The 24,683-nt window shown below is 39.1% G+C and overlaps 1 protein-coding gene across 3 annotated transcripts; it reads right to left on the bottom strand.

Moving 5' to 3' along the window:
- Positions 1-5,235: 5,235 nt before the first annotated feature.
- Positions 5,236-22,706, bottom strand: Med6 (mediator complex subunit 6). 3 transcript variants are annotated; one of them, XM_048449072.3, is made up of 8 exons: positions 22,550-22,705; positions 18,322-18,481; positions 17,387-17,478; positions 15,573-15,655; positions 14,585-14,693; positions 11,312-11,427; positions 6,182-6,209; positions 5,236-5,641 (listed from the first exon to the last, which is right to left on the bottom strand). In XM_048449072.3, exons 1-8 carry the CDS (start codon positions 22,692-22,694, stop codon positions 5,511-5,513), a joined length of 864 nt encoding a protein of 287 aa, XP_048305029.2. In that variant the 5' UTR covers positions 22,695-22,705; the 3' UTR covers positions 5,236-5,510. The 3 variants fall into 3 exon arrangements, with proteins under 3 accessions (XP_048305029.2, XP_085553553.1, XP_048305030.2); XM_085697427.2 differs by lacking the exon at positions 22,550-22,705 and adding an exon at positions 22,284-22,480; XM_048449073.3 differs by lacking the exon at positions 11,312-11,427 and having other exon boundaries at positions 22,550-22,706.
- Between the last annotated feature and the right edge of the window lie 1,977 nt (positions 22,707-24,683).

Genomic DNA, 24,683 nt, shown 5'->3' with positions numbered 1-24,683 from the left:
GCTAGGATTGAATTTAGGGCTTCATATATGCTAGCTAGCCAGGAATTCTATCAATTGAACTATGTTTGCTGCCCACTTAAAGTACTCTTGAATTTAACTTTCTTGATGTGTCCTTATCCTGTCTAAGCATTGAGAAAATGTTGCAAGAGTATCACAGGCAAAGAAAAAAATATAAAAATTCATCAAAAAAAAAAATCAATGGCTGGAAACTTCCCTAATCTTGGAAAGGATGACATACAGGTTTACCAGACCCAGGCTGACGTAACCAGAGCCTCCCCCACCAAGCCACAGCAAACCTGCTGAACATGTGCAGCACAGAGAGAATTCTTACAGCAAGAATGCCAGCCACATTTAAGGCAACTGCTGCTGCACTACAGCAAATCTCTCAGCAGACACTTAGGCCAGGGAGCAATGGATGATATATTCAAAACTCTGAAACAATCGAAAAAGAAAAAGAAAAACCTTTAGTCCAAAATACTGTACACATAGAAAGTATTATAAAGAAATTAAGACACGTTTTCAAAATAGTTTTTCTGCATCTAATAAGATGAAGATGTGGTTTGGTTTTTCGTCAGTATGTGGAGTACATTTCTTGACTTATGTATGCTGATCCATCCCTCCATCGCTAGAATGAATCCGACTTGATCATGGAGAATCTTTTTGATGTGTTCTTGAATTCTGTTGGCAAGTACTATATTGAAAATTCTTGCAGCTCTGTTCATTGGAGATATTGGCATATACGTATTTTGGGTTAGGATAAAAGCAAGTCTTTTTCTGGTTTTGCTATCAGGGTAATACTAGTGACTAAGACCTTACATATGGGCCTTTTGGAGAATATGCATCCTGAGATGGTTGGTTTTAATATCAAGTCACCAAAAATTAGCATCATCGGAGTAGGGAGCCTCACCTAAAGAACTGTCGTGGCTGCCTTGATAGGGCAAGGTCTACCTTTTGGTAGCAGCCCAGATCAAAGATCAAAGTTGGCAAGGAGACTGACCATCTTTTGTTTATTTGCCTTTCTCACTTGCCATGAAGTTTGTCATGGCGCTACTCCTGTTGCTGATTCCATCACTGATGGAGCAGCACTTCCAAGATCTCATTGTGGACTAGCTATCAGCAACTCTCCAGGGACCTTCCCGGTTTCTGGTGTCAGATTAGGACTTCTGAAGTGCCCTGCTCTGTGGATTGAGTAACCTGTTGTTAGCCTCCAATCCCTGGCAAGACACAGCTAGCTTGGAACTACTTTATCAAGGTGCCCAGCCTCAAGGACCAAGTTTACAGGTTTCCCAGCTTCTCAGTGATTTAGCAGTTATCATTTTTAAAGCAGACCATACATATGTGCTGTGTGTTCATATGTAATATGTATATATAATATGTTCCTCTGGAGAACCCTGACTAAAATACTCTGATCACAAGACTTACTGTTAGGTAAGTAGAGATGAGGCAGAAGGGTAGAAATACATGAGAAACAAAAGAGGTGTGGAAAAACCTATTAGAACTATGCTGACATGGCACACACAAACCCCAAAACAAAACAAGATAGAAATCTGTAAGAATGGAGAGAAGGGGGAAAACTAAATGGTAAGTAACCCAGTGAAGAATTAACCCGGTCTCGTAAGTCTCTGTACTTGACCAGCTGTGAGTCTTTGTATTCATGTTCACCTACTGTAAAAAGAAGCTTCGATGATGGGGGTTGGGAGGTCCACTAATCTATGGTTAAAGATAAGAATTTATAGAAAAGTTTATTACTATGCGCACTTAGTAGAATAGTATTAGATACTGCCCTAGGGCCTAGTCAGTCATGGGGTTTTGACCCAGTTAGTGGTTCCAGACCTAAGTTCTGTCTTGTGTAGTAGGCTTTAAATCCACACATAAGTTGTGAAGGAAAAGAGGAGGGGGATGGGGAGTAGGGAAGAACTTAGAAGGAAGGAAGGCTGGATTTGGTCAAAACATATGCAGGTATGGAATTCTCGAACAAAAAATAAAAATAAAAATTTGGGGCAATTAACACAGGTTATATCCGTCTCACAGCACTGAACTATGCTGAAGAGCAAAATCACTGTAAGCCGATAATGAATGCCAGGTAGAGGCTTTTTACAGAGGTACAGGTTACCGACTGTAAAACCTCCTAGGGTTAAGCAAATAAACGTATCACACTTCATGGCAGCCAGAGCTCCTCTCATCAATACAAAAGAGAGGCAGAGCCAGGGTGGAGCTCATTTAGAGGGCTTGCCCAGCATCATGGCCCAGGGTACAATCTGTAACACCACATACACTCAAGGTCATCTTTAGCTAGTCTGAAGTCAGTCTGTGATGCATGAGGCATTATTTAAAAAAAAAAAAAAAAAGAATAAAAAAGAGTAAAGTCTTGAGGAAAAGTACTAAATCTTTGGAGTGTGAACTGATGCTAGCTTTTAATCCACTCTGAATAGACAGCTATCAATGTATGTACGAATATGCTTTTTCTAAATGTGTCTCATATGCATATGTGTGCATGTCTTGTCATCTGAGGCCTAGCAGTGAAACTCCAGTAGCAACAAACATACATCATGATTTCCAATGCTAGTCTCCAAACAATGTATCTCCTTCGAGAAAGGGCTGTTCTCAAGGTTGGGATGAAAAGATAATAAACATCTTACTGTGCTACACAGTGAGGAAAGCTCCCAGTGCGAACTTGCACGGCAGAAATCTCAGGGATCAGCTCCCAGAGGCTAAAGTGACACAGCTTTAGAGCAAAGTATGGGCTCCAAAAGATTCCCAATAATAGCATAGCGCTGAAGAGGCTATTTATAGCAGAAAACCAACAAAGATTACAAAGTCACTTAGGTTCCATCCTAGAAAAAAGGTAAGAACTTCCACAAAAGGCTAACTTGTGGCTAGATGGTTGATGAATAACAAGAATTATTTACAAAACCTCTCAATATAACTTAAAGGGGTTGGAAAGATGACTCTGGATAGAACACTTGCTTAGCAAGTATGATGGCCTGAGTTCAAACCCTCAGCACCCACATAAATGTTAAGTATGGCTAAATATGAGTGTATGCCTGTAACCCCAGCATTGCAGGAAAAGGTGGGGTGGTAGGCCCTGGAGCTTGAGGTCAGTCAGCCTAGTCAAACAACCTTAGCAAGCTTCCCATCTCAAGGGAATAATGAAGAACAGTACAGAAGACAGCCTGTTTTGCACATGGGTACACTTACCTGAACACAAAAGTGCACACACATGCAGATATCAAAATCCACTAATTCAAACACAAATAAAAATATAATGTATAAATGGAGATGTGTAGTGGAGTAACCTGATGAACTTGCCCTTAACTAAGTGATCAACATTATTCTGAGACAGATGGGTGGCACATGGCACAAAACATCTTTCCTGTGGAACTTCTGTAGAACAGGTATGAACTAAATAGGAATATATTGCACACAGTCACTAGACAAAATAACTGGCCTATACTCTTTAAATATTGAGCTCATGAAAAACAAAACCCTTAGGGCTGGGAAGTAGACAGTGGTAGAGTGCTTATGCAGCATTCAGAGGCTCTAGGCTCAATCCCCATGACCATCAAGAAAAAAAGAAAAGAAAGAAGGAAATAAGGAAGGGAGGGAGGGAGGGAGGGAGGAGAGAGGGAAAGAGAAAAGCAAGCAAGCTTAAAAGATGAGTCACGATGGAAGAAGCAGGCAACTAAAAGATATGGCAATTAGAATTTTGTTTTGCTGTAAATAACATTATTGGTGCTATGGAGAAGATCAGAATAAGACCTACAGATAGATAGTTGAATTTATTAACGTTAGTTTAAGTTTCATAATTGTACCACATAAAATATTGATTTTGGGGGGAAAACATACTAAAGTACTTGGAGAAATGGGCATATATGTTTTCTATTTTTCTCACTGCTATAACCAAAGTACTTCAAGAGAACTGTGCAAGCAATGGAAACATAGAGAGGAAGAGCACCTTCATCTCAGGGTAGAGGAAAACGGGCAGGAGGGATACAAGTAAAGCTGGAGCAAGTAGATCCCTGAGGAACCTGCCCCCAGAGACCTACTCCTTCCATCTAGACCTCACCTCAAGCTCTTTTCCAGAACCTTCCAATATAGTACCATCAGTTAGGGACAAAACTTTCAATACATGACACTTTAGGAAAGACACTTTATATCCAAAGCATAGCGGCATGACTATAAATGAATCAAAAATAAAAGGGAGGGCTGGAGAGATGGCTCAGAGGTTAAGAGCACTGCCTGCTCTTCCAAAGGTCCTGAGTTCAATTCCCAGCAACCACATGGTGGCTCACAACCATCTGTATGGGGTCTGGTGCCCTCTTCTGGCCTGCAGGCATATAGATAGAATATTGTATATATAATAAATAAGTAAATATTAAAAAATAAAAATAAAAAAGAATAAAAAATTAAAAAGGATATAAATGTGCATGAATACCACACAGGCACACAGAGAAGTAACAACAGACAGGAAGTGGGCAGGAAACACAAGCGTTACACATGAGGGGTTGGTATATAAAGGAGCTCTGTTCTTGTTTTACAACTTCCCTGTACATCTGAGACTGTATCAAAACTAAGAGAAAGAACAAACATCTCACAGAAAACCAAATGCTTCAAAAAAGCAGAAACAAAAACATGAAATTTGTCTTGCCACTTTAAACAATAAGACACTTTCTGCGGCTTAACTAGCAGTAGAATATCTAAGTGACAAACTTGGTGAGAGAGACTGAAGAACACAGCACTTCACACTTTGTTCTTAAATGATGAACTAAGGACCACATTCTTGGAAGAAAACAACCCGACAAGACAAAATAAGAGCCCCAAGGATGTGGAGGGTGCAGTGACCCAGTTCTACGGACCACGCATACGGTACTATAACACAAACGAGGTCACTGCAGCCTTATATAAAATACAGAAAACTGGGAAAACTCCAGCACAGAAGTATTTAAGAAAACTGAGCTATAAATCTCGGTAATAACATTCAATATACTAATAAACATCGGCAAGTGCTCATATCAGAATAACACAATAAAGAAAAACATGTGAGAAAACTATTTAAAAAAGAAAACAAAGCAAACTGATAAGAGTCCATGGGATGATATCAATGATCGAGTGCTTTCCTTTACCTCTCCATTATTCAGTAAATATATTATTGTAATACAGAGCAATATCCAAATACAAGGCATGCTCAGTTACTGCACTGACATTTATCCTCTCAGAGACAAGGAAAAGGCATGATGAGGAATATATACAAATAACTTTATTGTTTTTAAGGATATATATTGGTATATCTGTGAGTTAGGTGCATTGCCCATGTCCAATAGAGGAAAGGTTACAAAAGATACGTAAGAAATATTCACATAGAAATCCTGGGAGGGAGAAGGTCCTTTTGGAAAGAACAAGTGCTCCACACACGAGAGGGCTGCGATAGTGTTGTAAGACGCGAGAGCCTCCCACGGTGCTGAGGTATAGTGACTGACAAGGAGCTTGCCAGCTTCTTTCGTGTCCACTACTCACTGAAGTCTCATTCGTTTCTCAGGGGGACCTTTAGTGCTCACAGTCTGCTGGGCATTCTTCGTGCTCTCCTTCTCCTCGGATTTCACAGTTTCTGGTAGAGGCTCTGCCTCTTTCTTTGTCTGATCCACTAGCCATCAAAAGCAGTATTTTGACAAAGCGAAGGTGGAAGGAGAAAAAATTAAACACTGGTTAGTACTTATGGTTTACTCTTTTAAATTCATTTGAATTGCTTATAAAGTTGGATACTTAGTTGTTTTCTCAGGCAAGCATATTTTAAAATTCATTTATAAGCCTAAATATTAATTAAATAATGCTAGGCAAACATGTGGTATTAAAATAAGACATCATATGTGAACAAGCCACAAAAACTGACTCTACCAGACAGCTCAACACCTGTTCTTAATGATGAAACCTACCATCAAGTCACTGTGGCTTTTTCCCCCTCCCCTTCTACCTAAACTCTACTTTTAAATGCTAGCATCGCTACCACAGAAACACTAAGTGCTAGCAATTCAAAGGAGTTCAAAGGTTAGGGTGACGAACAATAATGGAACAGCCTGAAAAGTCAAAGTAGCCACAGCTCATCTCACATGCAGTTGCTGTTAGAACATCACACAGGCTGCTTGATCCTACTTCAAGTTTAGTAAGAATAGCAGATGAACCATACCTGGGACAGGCTTTTCTCCAGACTTTTGCTAGGATTTGAAAAACAGGAAATGGGGGAAGGAGAAGAAAAAGTCAAGTTAATGTCTCTTCTGAATTGTATAGTCTTAAACGACATACTTATGTAACTGCATTGTAAAATGACTTCATAAAGAACAATTATCATTTTATGGTCATGCACCATAAAAAGTGTGCCATTTTCTACTCTTCATTTCAAAAAAAAGACACAAATCAAAATCAGAAGTCAGCCACAAAAATGATGTACATCTAACAAGCTATGTGCCTTCCCACAAAGTCTACAATAAAGAGACCAGTCACGTAGAATCGAATGAGAAGAACTGAGAACCAGCAAACCTTCAGAGACTTCCCTGCTTGGAGAGTACGGACTGTAAAAAAGGAGAATGAAGCCAGGACTTGGGAGACAGAGGTAGGCAGACCTCTGTGAATTTGAGGCCAGCCTGGTCTACATAGTGAGTTCCAAGGATAAACCCTTTGATTTTAAGTATGGCAGGCATGGGAACTCAGAAAAAAAACTTTTTCATTCCTCCAAAAATTTATTTAAAAGATTGATGGATTGATTTTTATTTTTACTTTTATTTTATTTTTTATATATCTGTATACTGTGTACATGCCTGGTGCCCAAGGAAGCCAGAAGAGGAGGTAAAATCCTTTAGAACTAAAGTTACAGATGGTTGTGAGCTGTTTAAGTGAGTGATGAAAACAAAACCCAGATCCTCTTAAAAAAAAAAAAAAAAAAAAGCAGCACGTGCTCTTAACTGTTCAGTCCAGATGGATCAGTGGTTTAAGATCATGTATTGCTGTTGCAGAGGACCAAAATCTGGTTCCAGGCACCCACACAGGGACAGCTTACAACTGCATGGAACTCCAACTCAAGGGGATCAGGCACCCTCTTCTGGCTCCTCTAAGTAATGCGCTCACGTACACAAAACTATATACAAATACATAATTTAAAAAAAAATTCTATTTTTAAAAAAGAAAGCAAGCTATCTTTTTTCATTTACTCCACCCCCCCATCCACTCCTCAGAGAAGGTAAGGCACATTGCTTTAGGGAAGGTCCAAGGCCCTCCCTACTATATCTAGGCTGAGCAAGGTATCCATCCAAAGAGAGAATGGGTTCCCAAAAAATCAGTACAAGCAGTAGGGATAAATCCCAGTGCCACTGCCAGTGGCCCCTCAGTCTGCCTCCTCCGTACAACTGTCAGCCACATTCAGAGGTACTAGTTTGGTCCTGTGCTGGCTCTTTCCATGTCCAGCTGGAATTGGTGAGCTCCCATTAACTCAGATAAACTGTTTCAGTGGGTGTCCCCATCATGGTCTTGACCTCTTTGCTGATATTCTCACCCCCCCCCCACTCTTCAACTGGACTTTGGGAGCTCAGTCCAGTGCTCTGCTGCAGGTCTCCACCTCTGTTTCCATCAATTGCTGGATGACGGTTCTATGGTGACATTTAAGATATTCATCACGCTGACTACAGGGCAAGGCCAGTTTGGCCACCCTCTCCTGTATAGATTAGGGTCTTAGCTGGGTCATATTTGTGGATTCCTGGGAATTTCTTTAGTGCCAGGTTTCTTGCTAGCGCCATAATGGCTCCCTCAATCAAAATACCTTCCCTTGCTCTCATATCTGTCCTTCCTCTATCTTGTCTATCATGTTCCCTCAAGTTCTCCTCCTCCCTCCCCTTCTCCTCCTCTTCCGCCCTCCCTTTTCCCCCACACCTTCATGCTCATTCATTAGGGAATCTTATCTATTTTCCCTTTCCAGGTGGATCTATGTATGTTTTTCTTAGGGTTACTTAGCTTCCCTAGGATCACAGACTATAGGCTCGTTATCCTTTGCTTCACAGTTAGTATTCACTTATGAGTACACACCATGCTCATCTTTCTGGGTCTAAGTAATGTTAATCAGGATGTTTTTTTTCTAGTTCCATCCATTTGCATGCAAATTTCAAGATGTCATTGTTTTTTTACCGCTGAATACTACTCCATTATGAAAATGTATCACATTTTCTTTATCCATTCTGCTGTTGAGGGGCATCTAGATTGTTTCCAGGTTCTGGCTATTATGAATAATGCTGCTATGAATATAGCTGAACAAATGTCCTTGTATTATGATTAAGCACTCTTTGGGTATATGCCCAAGAGTGGTACTGCTGGATGGACCTAAGAAACAAGTGATGTATCTATCCTAATATCTAACAAAACAGACTTCAAACTAAAATCAATCAGAAGAGATGAAGAACACTTCATATTTTTTTTCTTGTATTTGCCTCAAATACAAGAGCACTCACATATGTAAAAGAAACATTACTAAAGTTTAAATCACAAATCAAACCCCACACACCAATAACAGGAGACTTCAATACCACACTCTCTCTCCTCAATGGACAGGTCAGTCAGGCAGAAACTTAACAGAAAATAAGAGAACTAACGAATGTCATGACTAAAATAGACTTAACAGACATCTATAGAACATTCCACTCAAGACAAAAGAATAAACCTCAGCACCTCATGGAACCTTCTCTAAAACTGATCACATACTTGGTAACAAAGCAAACCTCAACAACAACAAAAAATAGGAATAACTCCCTGTATCTTATCAGATCACCATGGTTTAAAGGTAAAATTTAATGACAGCACTAACTGCAGAAAGCCTACAAACTCATGAAAATTGAACAGTATTCAATTAAACCACCAAGTATTCACCAACAGTATTCAATTAAACCATCAAGGAAAAAATTTTAAAAAAATTAAAGACTTCCTAGAAAAAAACAAAAATAAAAAATAATTTAAAAAAAAAATGATCTTAGGAAGTCTATTATTGCTGTGCTGTGGGACAATGGTCTGTACCCTGTCACTTATATTTTAAATAAGTGCTGATTGGCCAGTAGCCAGGCAGGAAGTATAAGCAGGGTGACCAGGTAGGAAGTAGAGGCAGGGCAATGAGAATTCTAGAAAGAGGGAAGCACATTCTGCAGTTGTGACCCAGTCACAGAGCAAGCAAGATGTGACTGCCTTGCCGAAAAAGGTACCAAGCCACATGACTAACATAGACAAGAATAATGGGCTAATATAGGTTATAAGAGTTAATAAGAATCCTGAGCTAATGGGCCAATCAGTTTATAACTAATGTAGACCTCTGTGTGATTTCGTTGAGACTTAATGATTGTGGGAACTGAGCAGGACAGAAAAACTCAGACAACAGAACAGTGCCCAATGTGTGGACAACTACATTCACATAAAGCCTGAGAATGCTCGGGAAGTAATTCTAGACAGAAAAGAATAGAGTTAGGCATCGCTTATTGATAGTAGCATTTTCTCAGGTGGGCTCTGCTTGCTAGAGGCAAGCGCTCTCATTTAAGAGAGGCTTCCTGATTCAGCTTTAGCTGCAAAAACTTTGCAGCCCTTTTAAGAAGCTCTGCTACAAAACACTTAAATGGTGTTTATGAATAGCCTCCAGCATGCTTCTTGGTGACAGCATAGACCTTGAGACAACATAGAGCTGTAGCAATAAACATTGCTACAGCCGGTACCTCCACCATGAGGCTGGAATCTCAGAAAGCTAAGAAATGGGCTGGATTCAGCCATCAAAGCCATGGCTTTAATCCCAGCAATATTGCTTAACAAATTAAAGACTCATATGGTCAAAAAAAGAGATATACAGTAAAGACATTCAAAGACGAAGAAAACCTCTAAATGGTTTACAGTGTGTTAAAAAATATATGCAGGCTTGGGAGAGAAAAGAAAAAAGTTAAAATCCTTAAAATAAAAAAGAAAGAATAGTTGGGTGTGGTGGCACACACCTTTAATCGCAACACTTGGGAGGCAGAGGCAAGCAGACCTCTGTGAGTTCAAGGCATGGTGGCATAAACCTTTAATCCCAGCCCTTGGGAAGAAGAGACAGGAAGATCTCTATGAGTTCAAGGACAGCTTGGTCTACAGAGTGAGTTTCAGAACAAAGATACACAGAAACCCTATCTCAAAAAGCCAAAAATGTGTTATATACTTACATCACAACTCAACCTGAATGAGCTGTGCACGCAGGGCTCATGAGCCGCTTGTGTCTGGCGGTTAATGTACTGGACAATGCAAATCTAGATATTCTTCCCTGAGGCTATGCAGGAGATATGGTGTAATCACAGAATAAATGACCAGCACACCTCATCTCAAAAACAGCCCAGAGCAGCTTCCCAGCACACACCACACAGCTCTAACTCATGTTTCCCTTATTCTACCTTCATGAACAGTTTATGAAATTTCTCCAAGGTAGCTGGGCAGTGGTGGCGCATGCCTTTAATCCCAGCAGTCGGGAGGCAGAGGCAGGTGGATCTTTGTGAGTTCGAGGCCAGCCTGGTCTACAAGAGCTAGTTCCAGGACAGGTTCCAAAGCTACAGAGAAACCCTGTCTCAAAAGACCAAAAAAAAAAAAAAAAAATTCTCCAAGCTAACTTTCTGATCTCATATTCCAACCTGTGCCTCTTCACTACTTCACTATCACATAGCAATTCCACAAAGGAATTCTAAATTCCAGAATAACTGACATTAACATGCCCATGCATTCCATTTCTCAGTTGCTTCACTTCAAAAGCTCACGTGGTAGAATGGCAGGTGGATCTGCTGCTAGACTACTTCTAAGTCACTAAGTGGCAGTGCAAACTTTTAACACAGTGATAGGAGAACTCTATTACTACTCCCCGCTTCCTCTCCTGACCATGCCAAACCCTCTACCACTTTCTATTCCTTCCACTCAGAGTCTTAATCTATTAACCTTTAAGAGCCTACATGAGATATATATTAGGCTGGGAATGCAGCAAGCAGAATAGAGAGCATGGGTTTCATATTCGAGGTTTGTTACAACCGATTATTCTTTCAGCAACCTTATGGATGAGAATATGATCTAAACACAGACCTCAGTGCTCATATAGATTCAATAAGGAATAGAGAACAATGCTAAATGCATTCCTTTTACTCATTACCTCCATTAAGTCTTTTTTTAAACAATTCCTTCAGGGGTAATTTCTTTTGCTAATAAAAAAAAACAATACTTTTAAATTACACCTTAAAGACTTTCCAATTAAAAATGTGTCAAATCAAAATTCATAACACATTCTCATTACCTGAACAAATCTGGGTGGGAACTTTTGTCTGAGGTCAACAAGTAACGCATCCACACGCTGTCTCTGAAAAATAGAGCTTGGTTCTTCTTTCCTTTTGGCTTTAGGTTTGACTTTATCTAATAAGATATAAAATCCAAATCAACATACTGAAATACTCAAACCATTATTTTAATAACACCTTTACTAAGACAACTCTTCAAATAAAACAGAGCAAATATAAAAAAGAAGTTCCTAACTCTCCTTTACAAATGATGTCAAATTCCCATATTTCAAATGCTGATATACTTATCTCTCTCTCCTCTTTTTTTTCTTTCTTTCGGTATTCAAGACAGGATTTCTCTGTCGCTTTGGAGCCTGTCCTGGAACTAAAGGCTGACCTTGGACTCAGAGATCTGCCTTTCTCTGCCTCCCAAGTACTGGGATTACAGGTGTGCAACACCACTGACATGGAAGGTGATGTATGCTGTGAATGTTTTATTGCCATTGGTTAATAAAGGTGCTATGGGCCAATGGCTTAAAGGAGTAAAGCCAGGCTGAAAGAGATATACAGAGAGAGTAGGCAGAGTCAGGAAGAAGCCATGTAGCTGCCACAGAAGACAGACGCGTCTGCCAAAACCCGTAGAACTTTGCCGGTAGGCTATGACCTCGTGGTGATGCACAGATTAATGAAAATGGGTTACTTTAGGATATAAGAGCTAGTTAGAAATACACTTAAGCTATTGGTCAAACAATACTGCAAATAATATAGTTTCTGTGAGATTATCTGGGGTCTGAACAGCCAGGAAGGAAGGAACAGTGGCTTCCAACCACATCACCGCCTGGCCACACCTGTCTCTTAAAACATATTTCAGTTTCAGTAGTTAGCACTGAAGGACAAACAGTTCTGAAGCTAGCATTCTTCATAATTACCTAAATAACAATACATATTGGCTTGAAATTACTTTTGAGTATTTTAAGTGTACTGAATGATTTGCTGTACAATCTACTAAGGACAAATAGAAAAGACAGGTTTTAGTTACTATGCTCTGTTATAAAGACAGTAATTAAACCAGGCAAGAGAATTGTGAGTTAAAGGTCATCCTTAGCTATATATATATATAACAAGCTCAAGGTTGACCTGTCTAGACTACACAAGATCTGCCTCAAAAGACTGCAATTAGCTAGGGATGGTGATCCATATCTCTGTTCATCTTAGCACTTGGGAGGACGAAGCCAGGAGAATTAAGGGTTCAAGGATAGCTTGGGCTCCATATGGAGAGATTTTCTAAAACACATTCATTTATTCATTCCCATTCTCTCTATGAAAAAGGCTAAACATTGTACTGAAAGGGAAAATTATAAAACAAGATCACAAAGGCAAGCATAAAAAAGAATATGAAAGAAATTCTGAAGTTACATGTGTGATCTGCTCTGGCAGAGAACAGGGTAAGGGGTGGATTCCAAGTGACCATGCTTTAGACATCATAAGGTGGGTACAATTGCCCCTGGGTCAACTTTACTCCACTAAGGCACACTTTCCTACAACAAACAGTACTGCCTGTACCCAATATTAAGAATCAAAGTAACTTTATCTGAAAGGCCACTACACAGCTCTGAATACTACATAAAGGCCATCTTTCCTACACTTTATTGTTCTCAAAAAAAGAAAATAAACTGATATAAACACATTTCTGGGCATAGGATTTTGGTAAAAACAGGGCAAAAGAACAGTCATTGATTAGTATCCATGAGAACTAAAGAACCTAGGGTTATGACAGGTGCTAACATCAGAGAATCAGAAAGTCACCTAAAGTCAGTGAGAGGTACAGTGGACAAGGCACTGGCCATACAAGCCTGGAGACCTGAGTTTAATCCCAGAACACACATTAAAGGTAGATCTAGTGTGAATTTTAATTGGTATTAATAATAAAAATCCAGAGTCAGATATAGGGGTTAATGCTGAAAGATCAGAGAAGGAGAGCAGCAGCCACTAGTTCTTACCTCTACCAAATCCTCAGACTGAATAGGTGATCCTGTCCCTAGGAATTCTCAGACGGAATGCTGTCTCTACGAAACCTCAGACTGAATGCTCTGAGCTCCTGTCTCCCCATACCTCCTCCTGCCTTATATTTCTCTCTGCCCAGCCGTATCACTTCTGTCTCCATCTCCCTAGTGCTGAGATTAAAGGCCTATGATCCAAAGTACTGGGATAAAAACGTATGAGCTCTGTTTCTCTTTGAAACTGGATCAATCTAGTGTAGTCCAGGGTGGCTCTGAATTCAGAGATCTGTCTACCTCTGCCTCCCAAGTGCTGGAATTAAAGGTGTGTGCCACCACTGCCTAGACTCTATGGCTAAACTAGTGATTTAGTGTCGTGGGAATTCATTTAGCCAATAGCTATTTGGGTACTGGCCCACTAGGGTGTGGGCTGAGGTACTATAAACACAGACGGAAAGCAAAAAGTATGTTGTCTCTCTCTCTCTCTCTCTCTCAGCTGGTGATCTGTTCACAGCTCCCAGCATCCAGAGAGCAGAGGACCATATCGTCTTTCTTATTTTGAGTGTTCCCTAATAAACATTTGTTATCCTTTATTACGGGCTCTCGAGGACCTTGTTAATTACACCTACAGCTTAGCTCTGCACTCTGATCTTCAGGCAAGCTTTATTTGTTAGATCAAAAACAATATCACCACAGGTGGATACAGAAAACCAACTACAGAGTTGTCCAATATCCACACATGGAACACAAGCTTACATGCACATCACACTTACTTACACACACACATACACACAATGTCAAAAGACAGTCAGCAAACAACCTGATCAAACAGGGATATAACTTGGCAGGAAGTGCTTGCCTAGCATGCCTAAGGCCCTGGACTGAATCCTTAAAACAACAGGAGAGGGAAAAAAGGAAAAAGAAGGGAGGGGGAGAAAAGGAGAGAGCACAGTCTGGCCATCTGAAGAAAGGGCACCAAGAATAATACCTCATCTCCTGACTTTGAAGACTAGAGGGCTGAACGGTTCCAAATTCCAAGGCATCCCAAGAAGTAAAAAACACCTTTGCTCACTCATCACCAGTTTCTCCTCTTTATGTGCCAAATAACTGAAAATTTTACATCTTCTTTACAAAGCTTAGTGACCTCATGGGCAAAACTAATAACTGTTCTGATGTCACTATCACTGCACCTATGGCATGAACACAAGGGTAGTAATGCCATTATCTGAGAGATTAAAACCTATCTGAGTAAAGTCGTCACAAACTGTTTTGGGCGGGCCTAGGCACTCTACTTACCTTGCTCTTCATGATCTTTGAAGTGCCACCAATACCCTTTGGAAGGATGATAGCGACAGTATGACATAGCTTCATCAAAAGCTGACTGAATACCATGTACTGCGGTAAGCTTGGAAAACAAAACAACAACCAACAAATTCTAAAAATGTCCTAAGTAAATATAAAATATTACATATGCAAAGATAATAATTCTGTTTTCAGAATCTATATTACCATTTGACTGAAGTTATAAATAGCCATATCTCTTATATAAAACAATTAGCATTTCTACGTAAACTATGAATTCTCCAATAGTCTTTAATTCATCTCTAGATTACTTACAAGACCTAACGTAAGTACTGTACAGACAGCTGTTACAATGTATTGTTTAGGGAATAATAAAAAAGGCAACAAAAATATAGCAAAGGTGCAGTTTTCTTCCCAAGTGTTTTTATGCATATTACTAATGATGTGGAGCCTACGGCTCTTCGGACTCTATGTATTAGCATTGACTTGACCCAGAGTAAGTGCTCAAAACCCTCTAACAGTCAACATTTTATACCAGCTTACACAAAACAGAAGAGCTCCTACTTGAGTCTCAGAATAGAGTATCTCATTTAGAAGTTTGCATTCATGTTCAAAGAATGTAGAAAAAAAAAAACCCTACATGTATAGGCACACATCTGGAATCTTAGGACTTGAAAAATGGAGGCAGTAGGACCAGGGGTTTAAGGCCATCTTTGGACACATAATGAGTCCAAGGCTACTGTCTTAAAGAAAAAGATAAAATATGGGAAAGGAAGGAAAGAGAAAGAAAAGGAAAAAAAAGGAAGGTAAAGGAAGGGAGGAGGAAGGAGGGGGAGGGGAGGGAGGAGAAAGGAAGGGAAGGGAAGAAGAAAAGGAAGCAAGGCAAAGGAAAGGGTGAGGGAGCAAGGGAGGAAGGGAGAATAGGCAGGAAGGCAGGAAGGCAGGTAGGCAGATAGATGTGTAGGTAGGTGAAGACACGTACCACTCTGGAGTTTATAACTGATCCCAAGTCTGGTGCCTGATAGATGACTCCAGCAATGATATAGTAATCAGCCAGTGGGATAACTAAAGCAGCAGGAAAAAAATGCTTATAAACACATGTTGGACACAAACTGCTAAAAAATGATATTTTCATAGAACAAACTAAACTTTGGCATTTTACTATATGGAACTTTAAGAGAAGACCTTGCAATTTCTCTCCAAGTAAGCAGTATGAGAAAACAGTCATACTGTTCATTTATATGTTACCTAGGATTGTTAACAGTTGAGTAGTTCCATGCAGTTCCACCCACAAAGCCTAAAGAGTTTGCTCTCTGCCCTTCACAGAAAACATACAGGACTTCTCAATTCCCAGGCACATCTGAATCAAGCTTAATCAGTCCAATGCATCTTAAGATTATTAAAATGAAATTCTTACTAGGTCTGTGTATAGATACATAGCACATTTCAGCAAAGCCAATGCTGTCAGTCAACCAAACTAAGACATAAGACTGAAGAACACGAGAGACTTAGAGACCAGAGTGAAGATATCTGATGCACACACTTGCCTCTGAGTCCCAGGACTGAGTCCTAAGGACACAGACAACTCTACTGAGCTTGATACCATCTTGTGTCATTACTATATCCTGAATGTTCTCAAGGAGCCTTGATTATTATCTACGGTTCTGTTTTTCTCTATAGAGACTCTTTAATTTCCATTTGGAAGTAAGACTTGAATTCTGAACTGTAACTTCTTTGGCAAGTTACTCTCTGATATCAAAAGGACCCAGGAAAAGGATGTCCCCTAAGTGTCTTTATGTACAAGATCTACTTGGGAGATGTCTCTCAGCAATACCACCTTGCTTTTCTACTTTGAATAATCTTTTCTTCAATGACACCCTTTGAAAAATCTTGAAGTGCCCGTCATCACTAAAGTATATGCCTCAGCTCTGATTCAAAAGCAAATCTGGACACATTTACTCTTCAATGTTGTTTCCTAAGCAAATATTCATTTGGTAGTAAAACCCAGGTAAGATTTTTGGTTGAATGTGTCATTTGAAGATACTCAGTAGATCCTCTATGGATTTAATAAAATTATATAGACCATGTCTTTTATACAGTATTAACTCAGAGACTGAGAGGAAATGAAAGTTATTTAGGAGGTTCAAGGCCCAGTGGGAACTCAACAACCGTGCTCACAGGAAGAGCTGAACTATCTGACTTCCAGTGCTAATAGAGCTTTTGATATACTTTTTAATTGCAGCTACACCTGCATGCCCAACCAAAATGTATACCATGAATATTGTGAGAAACTGTTTCCTACTAGGAGTCTCCAATTCTAGTGAGCAGAAAATGCCTAAGTGACCAGTCCTCAAAAAAAGTCTTTGGCTCACAATTTCAAATGGCTTCCTGTAATAGAAAAATGTATGTATGTATGTGTGTGTGTGTACATATATATGTATGTATAGCATCATCTTATGCTGACTAAAAAGCAAATTTGATATGGAACCTCAGGAGATATTGATTCCTACAAAGTCTTTTCCTGTGGTTTATCTACTGTGTAGCCTTACCAGGCAACCATAATGAATTCTGGCCATGAGTATAATAGATGCTGAGTCTGATGAGTACACCCCTACAAGTACTGGATATATATGTAATTTATGGGACCTACAGAAACAGAACTCAGTGCAAAAAACAAACAAACAAAGGCCTAACATACCAGTTCCTGAATGATACACCAAAATAAAATAAACCCCTTCTTTAAAAAAAAAATAAAGCACACAGGTCAGAAAGTAAACAAACTGTAGTGTCTTGTACCTTGAGCAGGGGACTGCCGCTGTTGCTTCCGAATGATGAAAAGAATGGGCTCTTGAGCATGTAAAAGGATGTATTCAACTCCAACCATCTGACTGAAATGGAGACACAAAGAGATCTATGAATGATTCCTAAAACTTTGTAGGACACTTAAATTACCAAATAAATTGCAACAACAGTGTAAAAAGGGGACTAAAATTGCTTATGTAATAGTTGGCTATTGAATAAAACCAGCTATTTTCCTAGGCAGTTTGATGTGGGATTCCCCTCTGTATGTTATAAATATGTTTTATTACCACTGGTTAATAAAGAAGCTGCTTCGGCATATAGCAGATTAGAATAAAGTCAGGCAGGAAATCCGAACAGAGATATATAGAGAAAGTAGGCGGAGTCAAGGAGAAAGACACCCACCAGAACCTTACCTTACTAGTAGGTCGCAATCTTGTGGAGATACAGATTAATAGAAATGGGCTAATTTAAGATGTAAGAGTTAGTTAATAAAAAGTTTGAGATAATAGACCAAACAGTGTTGTAATTAATATAGTTTCTGTGTGATTATTCGGATCTATGAGGCCAGGAACATAAGAGCAGCCTCCGTCTAAAACAGTTGGTATATAAATTAAAATGTGGGTTTTTATACAAATTTATACATTTATAAAATCCATAAAAAAATCATGAATTTAAATTTGGTTTAGTAACAATATGCTTAAAACTACAATAAGTTACCTTTAAACCTATAATTAGGTTATAGCAAGAGTTATTTAAAATATAGAAACTAAACTTTATAAAACCACTGAGCCATCTCCCCAGTCTACAACTTTTGGTTTTCATTTCAAAGATGTAACAGTGTATATCACCAATCACCACACACAGATAAAATGACCACTCACTGCAAAATCTCTTGTTGGTAAAGATGTTACCTTCTTAAAACAACTTACTTCAAGTGTTCTAATGTTAGCCTCTGCATCTTGACCACTTCATTATTACATGTCCTGTCATAAAAAGGATTGCTTCTTTCTGAAAAGTAATCTAGAACACTACCACTGTTCAAAATGGGGATCCAAGAGCTGTCAACCCAAGAGATTCCCAGCAGGTTATCTACAGGAAAGAAACAAAAGAATTAGAAACGATAAATAACCTAATTCAATGAATATCTACTATGTGTTATGAATTAATGACATAGACTCTGCCCTGTGTACTCATAGTTTTGGCTGTGAGCCTAGCCTTTAATAGGTGAGCCATCTCTCCAGCCCAGGTCTATGTACTCAACGGTCTAACAGAAGACAGAAATATAAAAAAAGAACACAGTAAGGACTATAGGGATAGACTATAGGATATTAGGGATAGACTAATTGTAAAAAGACAAATGAAGGAACAAAAACACTTTCCAGAGGAAATGAAAATTATGTTTTCATGGGGCAGGAGGTGGCTTCTGCATTGTGTTAAAGAGAGGCTCACCATCAAGAAATGGAGGGTAAACTATGTCCCAGCAGAGAAAACTCACACAAAGTACAAAAAGATAAAATATATTGTTTATATATTTTGATTTTGAATAGTTTGATTGGGTAACAAAATGTTAAGATCTAGATGTTAAGACTAGAAATCTCCAAAGGTCTTAAATGACTCAAAATTTTCCAAACATACCCACAACCACCAGTTTAAAGATCCTTCCATTGGCAAGCAAACAATGTTAGGGAACTTCTACGATATACAAGAGGTGAAAGATTTAAAAGTTAAGGGGCAAATGGTGAATAAAATCCCCTTTTCATAGCCATAATGTTTCAGATTCAGAGTAGAATTAAATCTTAGTTTTTAAAAAGACATGGTTAGATCCAGAAACAGTGATGAAGACTTCAGGTCATAGCACTCTAGGAAGCTAAGACAGGAGGATCAAGAGATTGAGACCAGCTTGGGCTATATGATGCTGTCTCAAAAGACACAGTGAGTTAATTTTTGAGTTTTGAGTTAATTTAATGAGTTTTATTGTGCACTGACTATGATGATGCTGTTTCATATCAGTGCCTACAAAACATCACTAGAGTTAAGTTATAAACATCATAATGCTTATATAATACTGGTTGAAAAGCTTCACCTCTTCTATACAGCTACCCTGGGCATCTCTGAAGAAGTCAATCTAACTTAAGGTGACAAGTAATTCTGTGCAAAATGAATCAAATGTAAAAAAGTTGTGACATGTAAAAAAGTTAGAAAAAGAATAAATTGTGCTTTATGTGTTCTAAAATAAAGGAGACAAACAGATGATGTATGCTAACAAAGATTATACCAACCATCTATATCTATCTGGATAAAGATAGAAATATACACACATATATATGTTACATACACATGTGTATATAAAGATATATAAATATATAAAGTCATAGCCAAAATATACAAAAACAGAAAATGTTTTCAGAAAAAGATATCTCTTCTAATGAAAAGCAACAAAGGAAAAACAAACCATGACTAAGATTTTAATTCTCTAGTTCTACTAACAATTTTATTTACTGTAAAACATCCATTTCTCGGGGCTGGAGAGATGGCTCAGAGGTTAAGAGCATTGCCTGCTCTTCCAAAGGTCCTGAGTTCAATTCCCAGCAACCACATGGTGGCTCACAACCATCTGTAATGGGGTCTGGTGCCCTCTTCCGGCCTGCAGGCACACACACAAACAGAATATTGTATACATAATAAATAAATTAATTAAAAAAAATCCATTTCTCTTAGCTACTTTAGGAAATTGACTTTTTTCCCTTAAAAATCTTTCTTATGCCTTATCTTTATAACATTTACCAGGCAAAACCATTTCATATCCATATCTATTAACAGTCAATAGGTAAGATCTTTAATTACACGTACAACATTATGTGTTAAATGCCAATAAATGTTAACTATGACAGTGGTAGTGGTGATCTTTTCTCTGCTCTCACGGCAATTTTAATACACTGTTATTACTAATTCTCCTATCATAACCAGAAACTCAGAAATGTGCTCCCGCTAAGTTGTAAGTTTTTATTCATCAGGAAACTACTCATCAAATGCTTACAATTCATGACTAAAGGTCAACACAAGTATGATTTACTCTATTAATCAATATTTTTGTTGTTGCTGTTGTGTACCCCCTGCTCTGCTTTCCATCAGCAGCTGTCTTAGGAGACTGAATCTTGGAACACTGTTCTGTGGATGGATCGACAGTTTATACCTTCAGGTCCATGAATGCTTTGGGAGTCTATGAATGTCTGGAATCCTATTGCCAAAATTGGATGCGTTCATACACGTTATGTATAGAAAAGTAGGGGGTTTGTAGACTACAAGAAACCTTCAAAGCAGCACAGTTAATCACAGATTTTTATCAATCAGTTTAAACAGCCTCCTGTATCCAAGGGCATTCACCTACAAAGTACTTAACTGGAATGAAAAGTACAGTCTCTGACTGGAAAAAAATGTATTTGTCCCACGTCAAGATAACCTGTGATCACAACTTAATAAATATAACTACTACCAAATCAAACATATTCAGTCACTTCTCACAAATGTAGTTTTCCAAACTATCTGCAATTTTATTTTTTTTTTAATTATTTATTTATTTATTTATTTATTATGTATATAATATTCTGTCTGTGTATGCCTGCAGGCCAGAAGAGGGCACCAGACCTCATTACAGATGGTTGTGAGCATCCCATGTGGTTGCTGGGAATTGAACTCAGTACCTTTGGAAGAACAGACAATGCTCTTAACCTCTGAGCCATCTCTCCAGCCCCTATCTGCAATTTTAATCCATTCCAGGAAAGTCTTTTAAAGTTTTTTAAACTCTACCCTTGCCCCCCTACACTATTCTCCGCAGAGAAAATGATCTAATAAATAAATACATAAATTAAAAGAAAGACAGATAGAACATGCCATCCCCATTTGATCAAAACTCTGCAGCGGTTGTCTTACTCAGAGGAGATAAACCTTACCCTACCCTACAATACTTCTCTAATTTATCTTCACAGTTTTTCTGCCTTTCCGGTAAACATCAAACATATCATAATGATGCTAACAAATCCAAATAATAAATAAAACATTAAAAATGCTAAAAAATCAAATATGGACTCATAGACTACATTTTTCTCCTTTCATTTATTAGCAAGATAGCGTGGTGAACAGCTGCCAGCTTAGCACTCAGCAATATTCAACTGTTAAACTTAGAAACTTGAAATTCTTCACAATAGAAGACAAACAGGTAAAAATGTGGTCCAGAAATACTGATAACCACTACTTAAGTAACTACACATAAGCTAGTTGGAACCTGAGCAACAGATATCTCAAAATGAAACATACCGGGCAGTGGTGGCGCACGCCTTTAATCCCAGCACTCGGGAGGCAGAGGCAGCAAATCTCTGTGAGTTAGAGGCCAGACTGGTCTACAAGAGCTAGTTCCAGGACAGGCTCCAAAGCCACAGTGAAACCCTGTCTCGAAAAACCAAAAGAAAAAGAAAAAAGAAAAAAGAAAAAGAAACATGCTGATTCCAGTAACTCTAATTAATTAAACTCAATAAACACACCATGGAAGTAGGTAGTGAATTTGCTTGTTGGGAAGCAGGATTGGAGAGGATAAAAGAGGGTAATGGGCGGTATATATGATCAAAATGCATTATATGAATGTATAAAATTGTCAAGAAAAAAACAAAATATATACGAACAAAACAAACATGCTACCCGAGAACAAGAAGCAATGAAGATGTTGCATCTCAATTTACTTATTCTCTGACTCAACAAAAATGACAATACCGCTACAGCCTACCGAAGATAACTACTTAATGATAAATGAATAGTATTATAGTCTAAAAATTCAAACATTAATGCGAAGACTTGGGGATTTCTGTCCGGGGATCCGTGGGATAGGATCAGTCCTTACCTTATTCAACTTCTCTCTTCCCAAAAGCTACCCCTTCATCCCGATATAACGCCCCAGCATTGTGGTAGATAAGGCCAAAACTGCTTCTAACGCTTCCGTTTCGACTCTTTTCAAGAGACTCTTTATAATACGGAAAAAACTAGACAACTTTTCGTCAAATTAGAGCTTTACGTTGTCCAGAAGCCACTCAAAAGGACTTGTGAGACCTCATAAAAGGGTGTGAAGCTGACCTCGGCGAGCTATAAAGCCCCAGTAGAATAAATTACCTCGAACATCCACCGCCGCCATAATTCCAAAAGCGCTCGTAGAGCTTCCTTCCGGCGCACAGAAAAGGTAATGAGTGCCGCGACGGAAGCGGCGGGTTGACGACTGTACGGGAAGCAAGGAGGGCAAACTTATTCTCGCGAGCATGGGGACGGATGGGGGTGGGGATAGGAGATAGCGTAAGGAGCCGAAGTGAAGTCTTGCTATTGGACACCTGCGAAGAGGAAAAAAGCCAGGCAACAAGTGGCGACCAAGAGGTGGAAGAGGTGGGACCCATAGAAGAGAGCCGGGAGGAAGGGAAGGGCAGGACCTGTAGACCCTAGTACGTCCTTACTAGAGAAAGAAGGATAGCTTCGCAGTGCCTGCCAAGCTGGAACCCGCTGAGTCTGGAGGGACAGAGCCAGACCAAAAAAAAAATAATAATAAAAAAAAATAAAAAGAGGCAAAGCCTCAGGACAGAACAGCGGGGAAAGTAATTCTATTTAGAGGTAAAGAGGTTGAACAGAGTCCCGCCTCATGCACACCACTGATATTCTAAAATTCTCCTGTAAACCGAGTCTAAGGGCTCTCACTTGTAATCCCAGCTCTCAAGGGCAGAGCCAAGTGGATTACACAGAAAGACAGTATTTTCAAAATAATAAAAACACCTCATGGGTATATAAACAAGCCGTTATTTAACAAAGAATTCGAAAGTCTTTGGCTTGCCCTGTTGGCTGAACCCATTAAAAAGCTAAACCAATTAAAAACCTGAATTAATTTATGACTAAATTTTGCAAATTAGGAAGTGCTTCTGAGGTGAACCATTAAGAAGATTTGTAAGAGAAAAGGAATGCCCTGACTAGGGCTGCTTTCCAGGCGGTCTGAAACAGGCAGGGAACGATTCTGGATTGTGGAGAAGGCATAGAAAACAATAGAAGGACTTTCTGTGTCTAGTGCGGCTTTGTAAAAGCAAAATGACAGAGATGCCTGCAAACAAGACAGGCTCCCAAAATCTGAAGGAAGGAGCCTATATTTTCAAAACTAAGTACTACCAAGCTCCCACCCCCAGTATTTAACCATTACCAACAAGTAAGGCAGGAGGACCACTCATTTAATTGGGATTTTTCCACTTATAGACCAAAGAATAGCCCATTTTAAATCTCGGTGTAATAAAAGCATATTTCTTGTTCGCTTCCTTTTTTTTTTTTTTTTTTTTTTTTTTTTTTTTTTTTTTAGACAGGGTTTCTCCGTAGTTTTGAAGCCAGTCCTAGAAATAGATCTTGTAGACCAGGCTGGCCTCGAACTCACAGAGATCCGCCTTACCTCTGCCTAAATTTAATTGGGATTAAAGGTGTGCACCACCACTGCCCGGCTCACTTCCATTTCTGAACTTGGGAGTTTATCCGTGAAATTATGTGGAGGAAATAGATAGGCACAGAGAAGTATGCACGTGCTGAGCTGTGTTTTCTAAATACAGACAGCTTCGGCAGGAAACAGCAAGCTTTCTGTTTGGTTTCACTGATCTCGTTTCCTTGTGTCCTTCGAAGCAGATTAGGAGAAGCTGGGTAAGCTTGGTAAACCAGATTCAATTGGACTGGGGAAGGCCACTGGGTTTTGCAGGCAATGGAAGAAATGTAATTGAACTTCCGGCTTAGAAAGGTGCTTTAAGGAGGGTGAGTTATAAGTATTCGTAAGACTCAAATCAGGGAATCTGTTTAGGAGGTCATTGGAAACTAAGTGATGTCTACACTAACAAAGATGATTTAACTGACAGGGGTGGGGGAGGTGAAAAATATTTAGGTGATAAGGTTAAAGAGCAAGGGTGACTAATAGCCTGGTGGGGGAGAGGAATTAAAAGTGAGTCTTAGCATACTGATTCTCGTAAAACCAGACGTGACTGATCAGCTTAGGAGTAACCACAGTGAGCAGATGAGAATGAGGGACTCTTTATTTTGTACATGGTTGTGTTGCACGTGGTATTATCCCGAGGCATCCAATAGACCAGAGTTCCTGAAGCTTTATCCTTTTGAGATTTGGAGCCAATTAGCTCTTCTCCTGAAATAACGGGGAGCTAGCTGTCCTGTTAATTGCTTAATACCCAATAGTGTTATGCCCAAATCCATGAAATCCCCTAAAGGACAACAAGGAAACCGAGTC

This window comes from Myodes glareolus, chromosome 11 (genome assembly GCF_982192425.1).
Source record: "Myodes glareolus chromosome 11, mMyoGla1.1, whole genome shotgun sequence".
Classification (NCBI taxonomy): domain Eukaryota; kingdom Metazoa; phylum Chordata; class Mammalia; order Rodentia; family Cricetidae; genus Myodes; species Myodes glareolus.
Note: the sequence above shows the minus strand (reverse complement) of the source record. Positions and strands in the feature narration are given on the sequence as shown.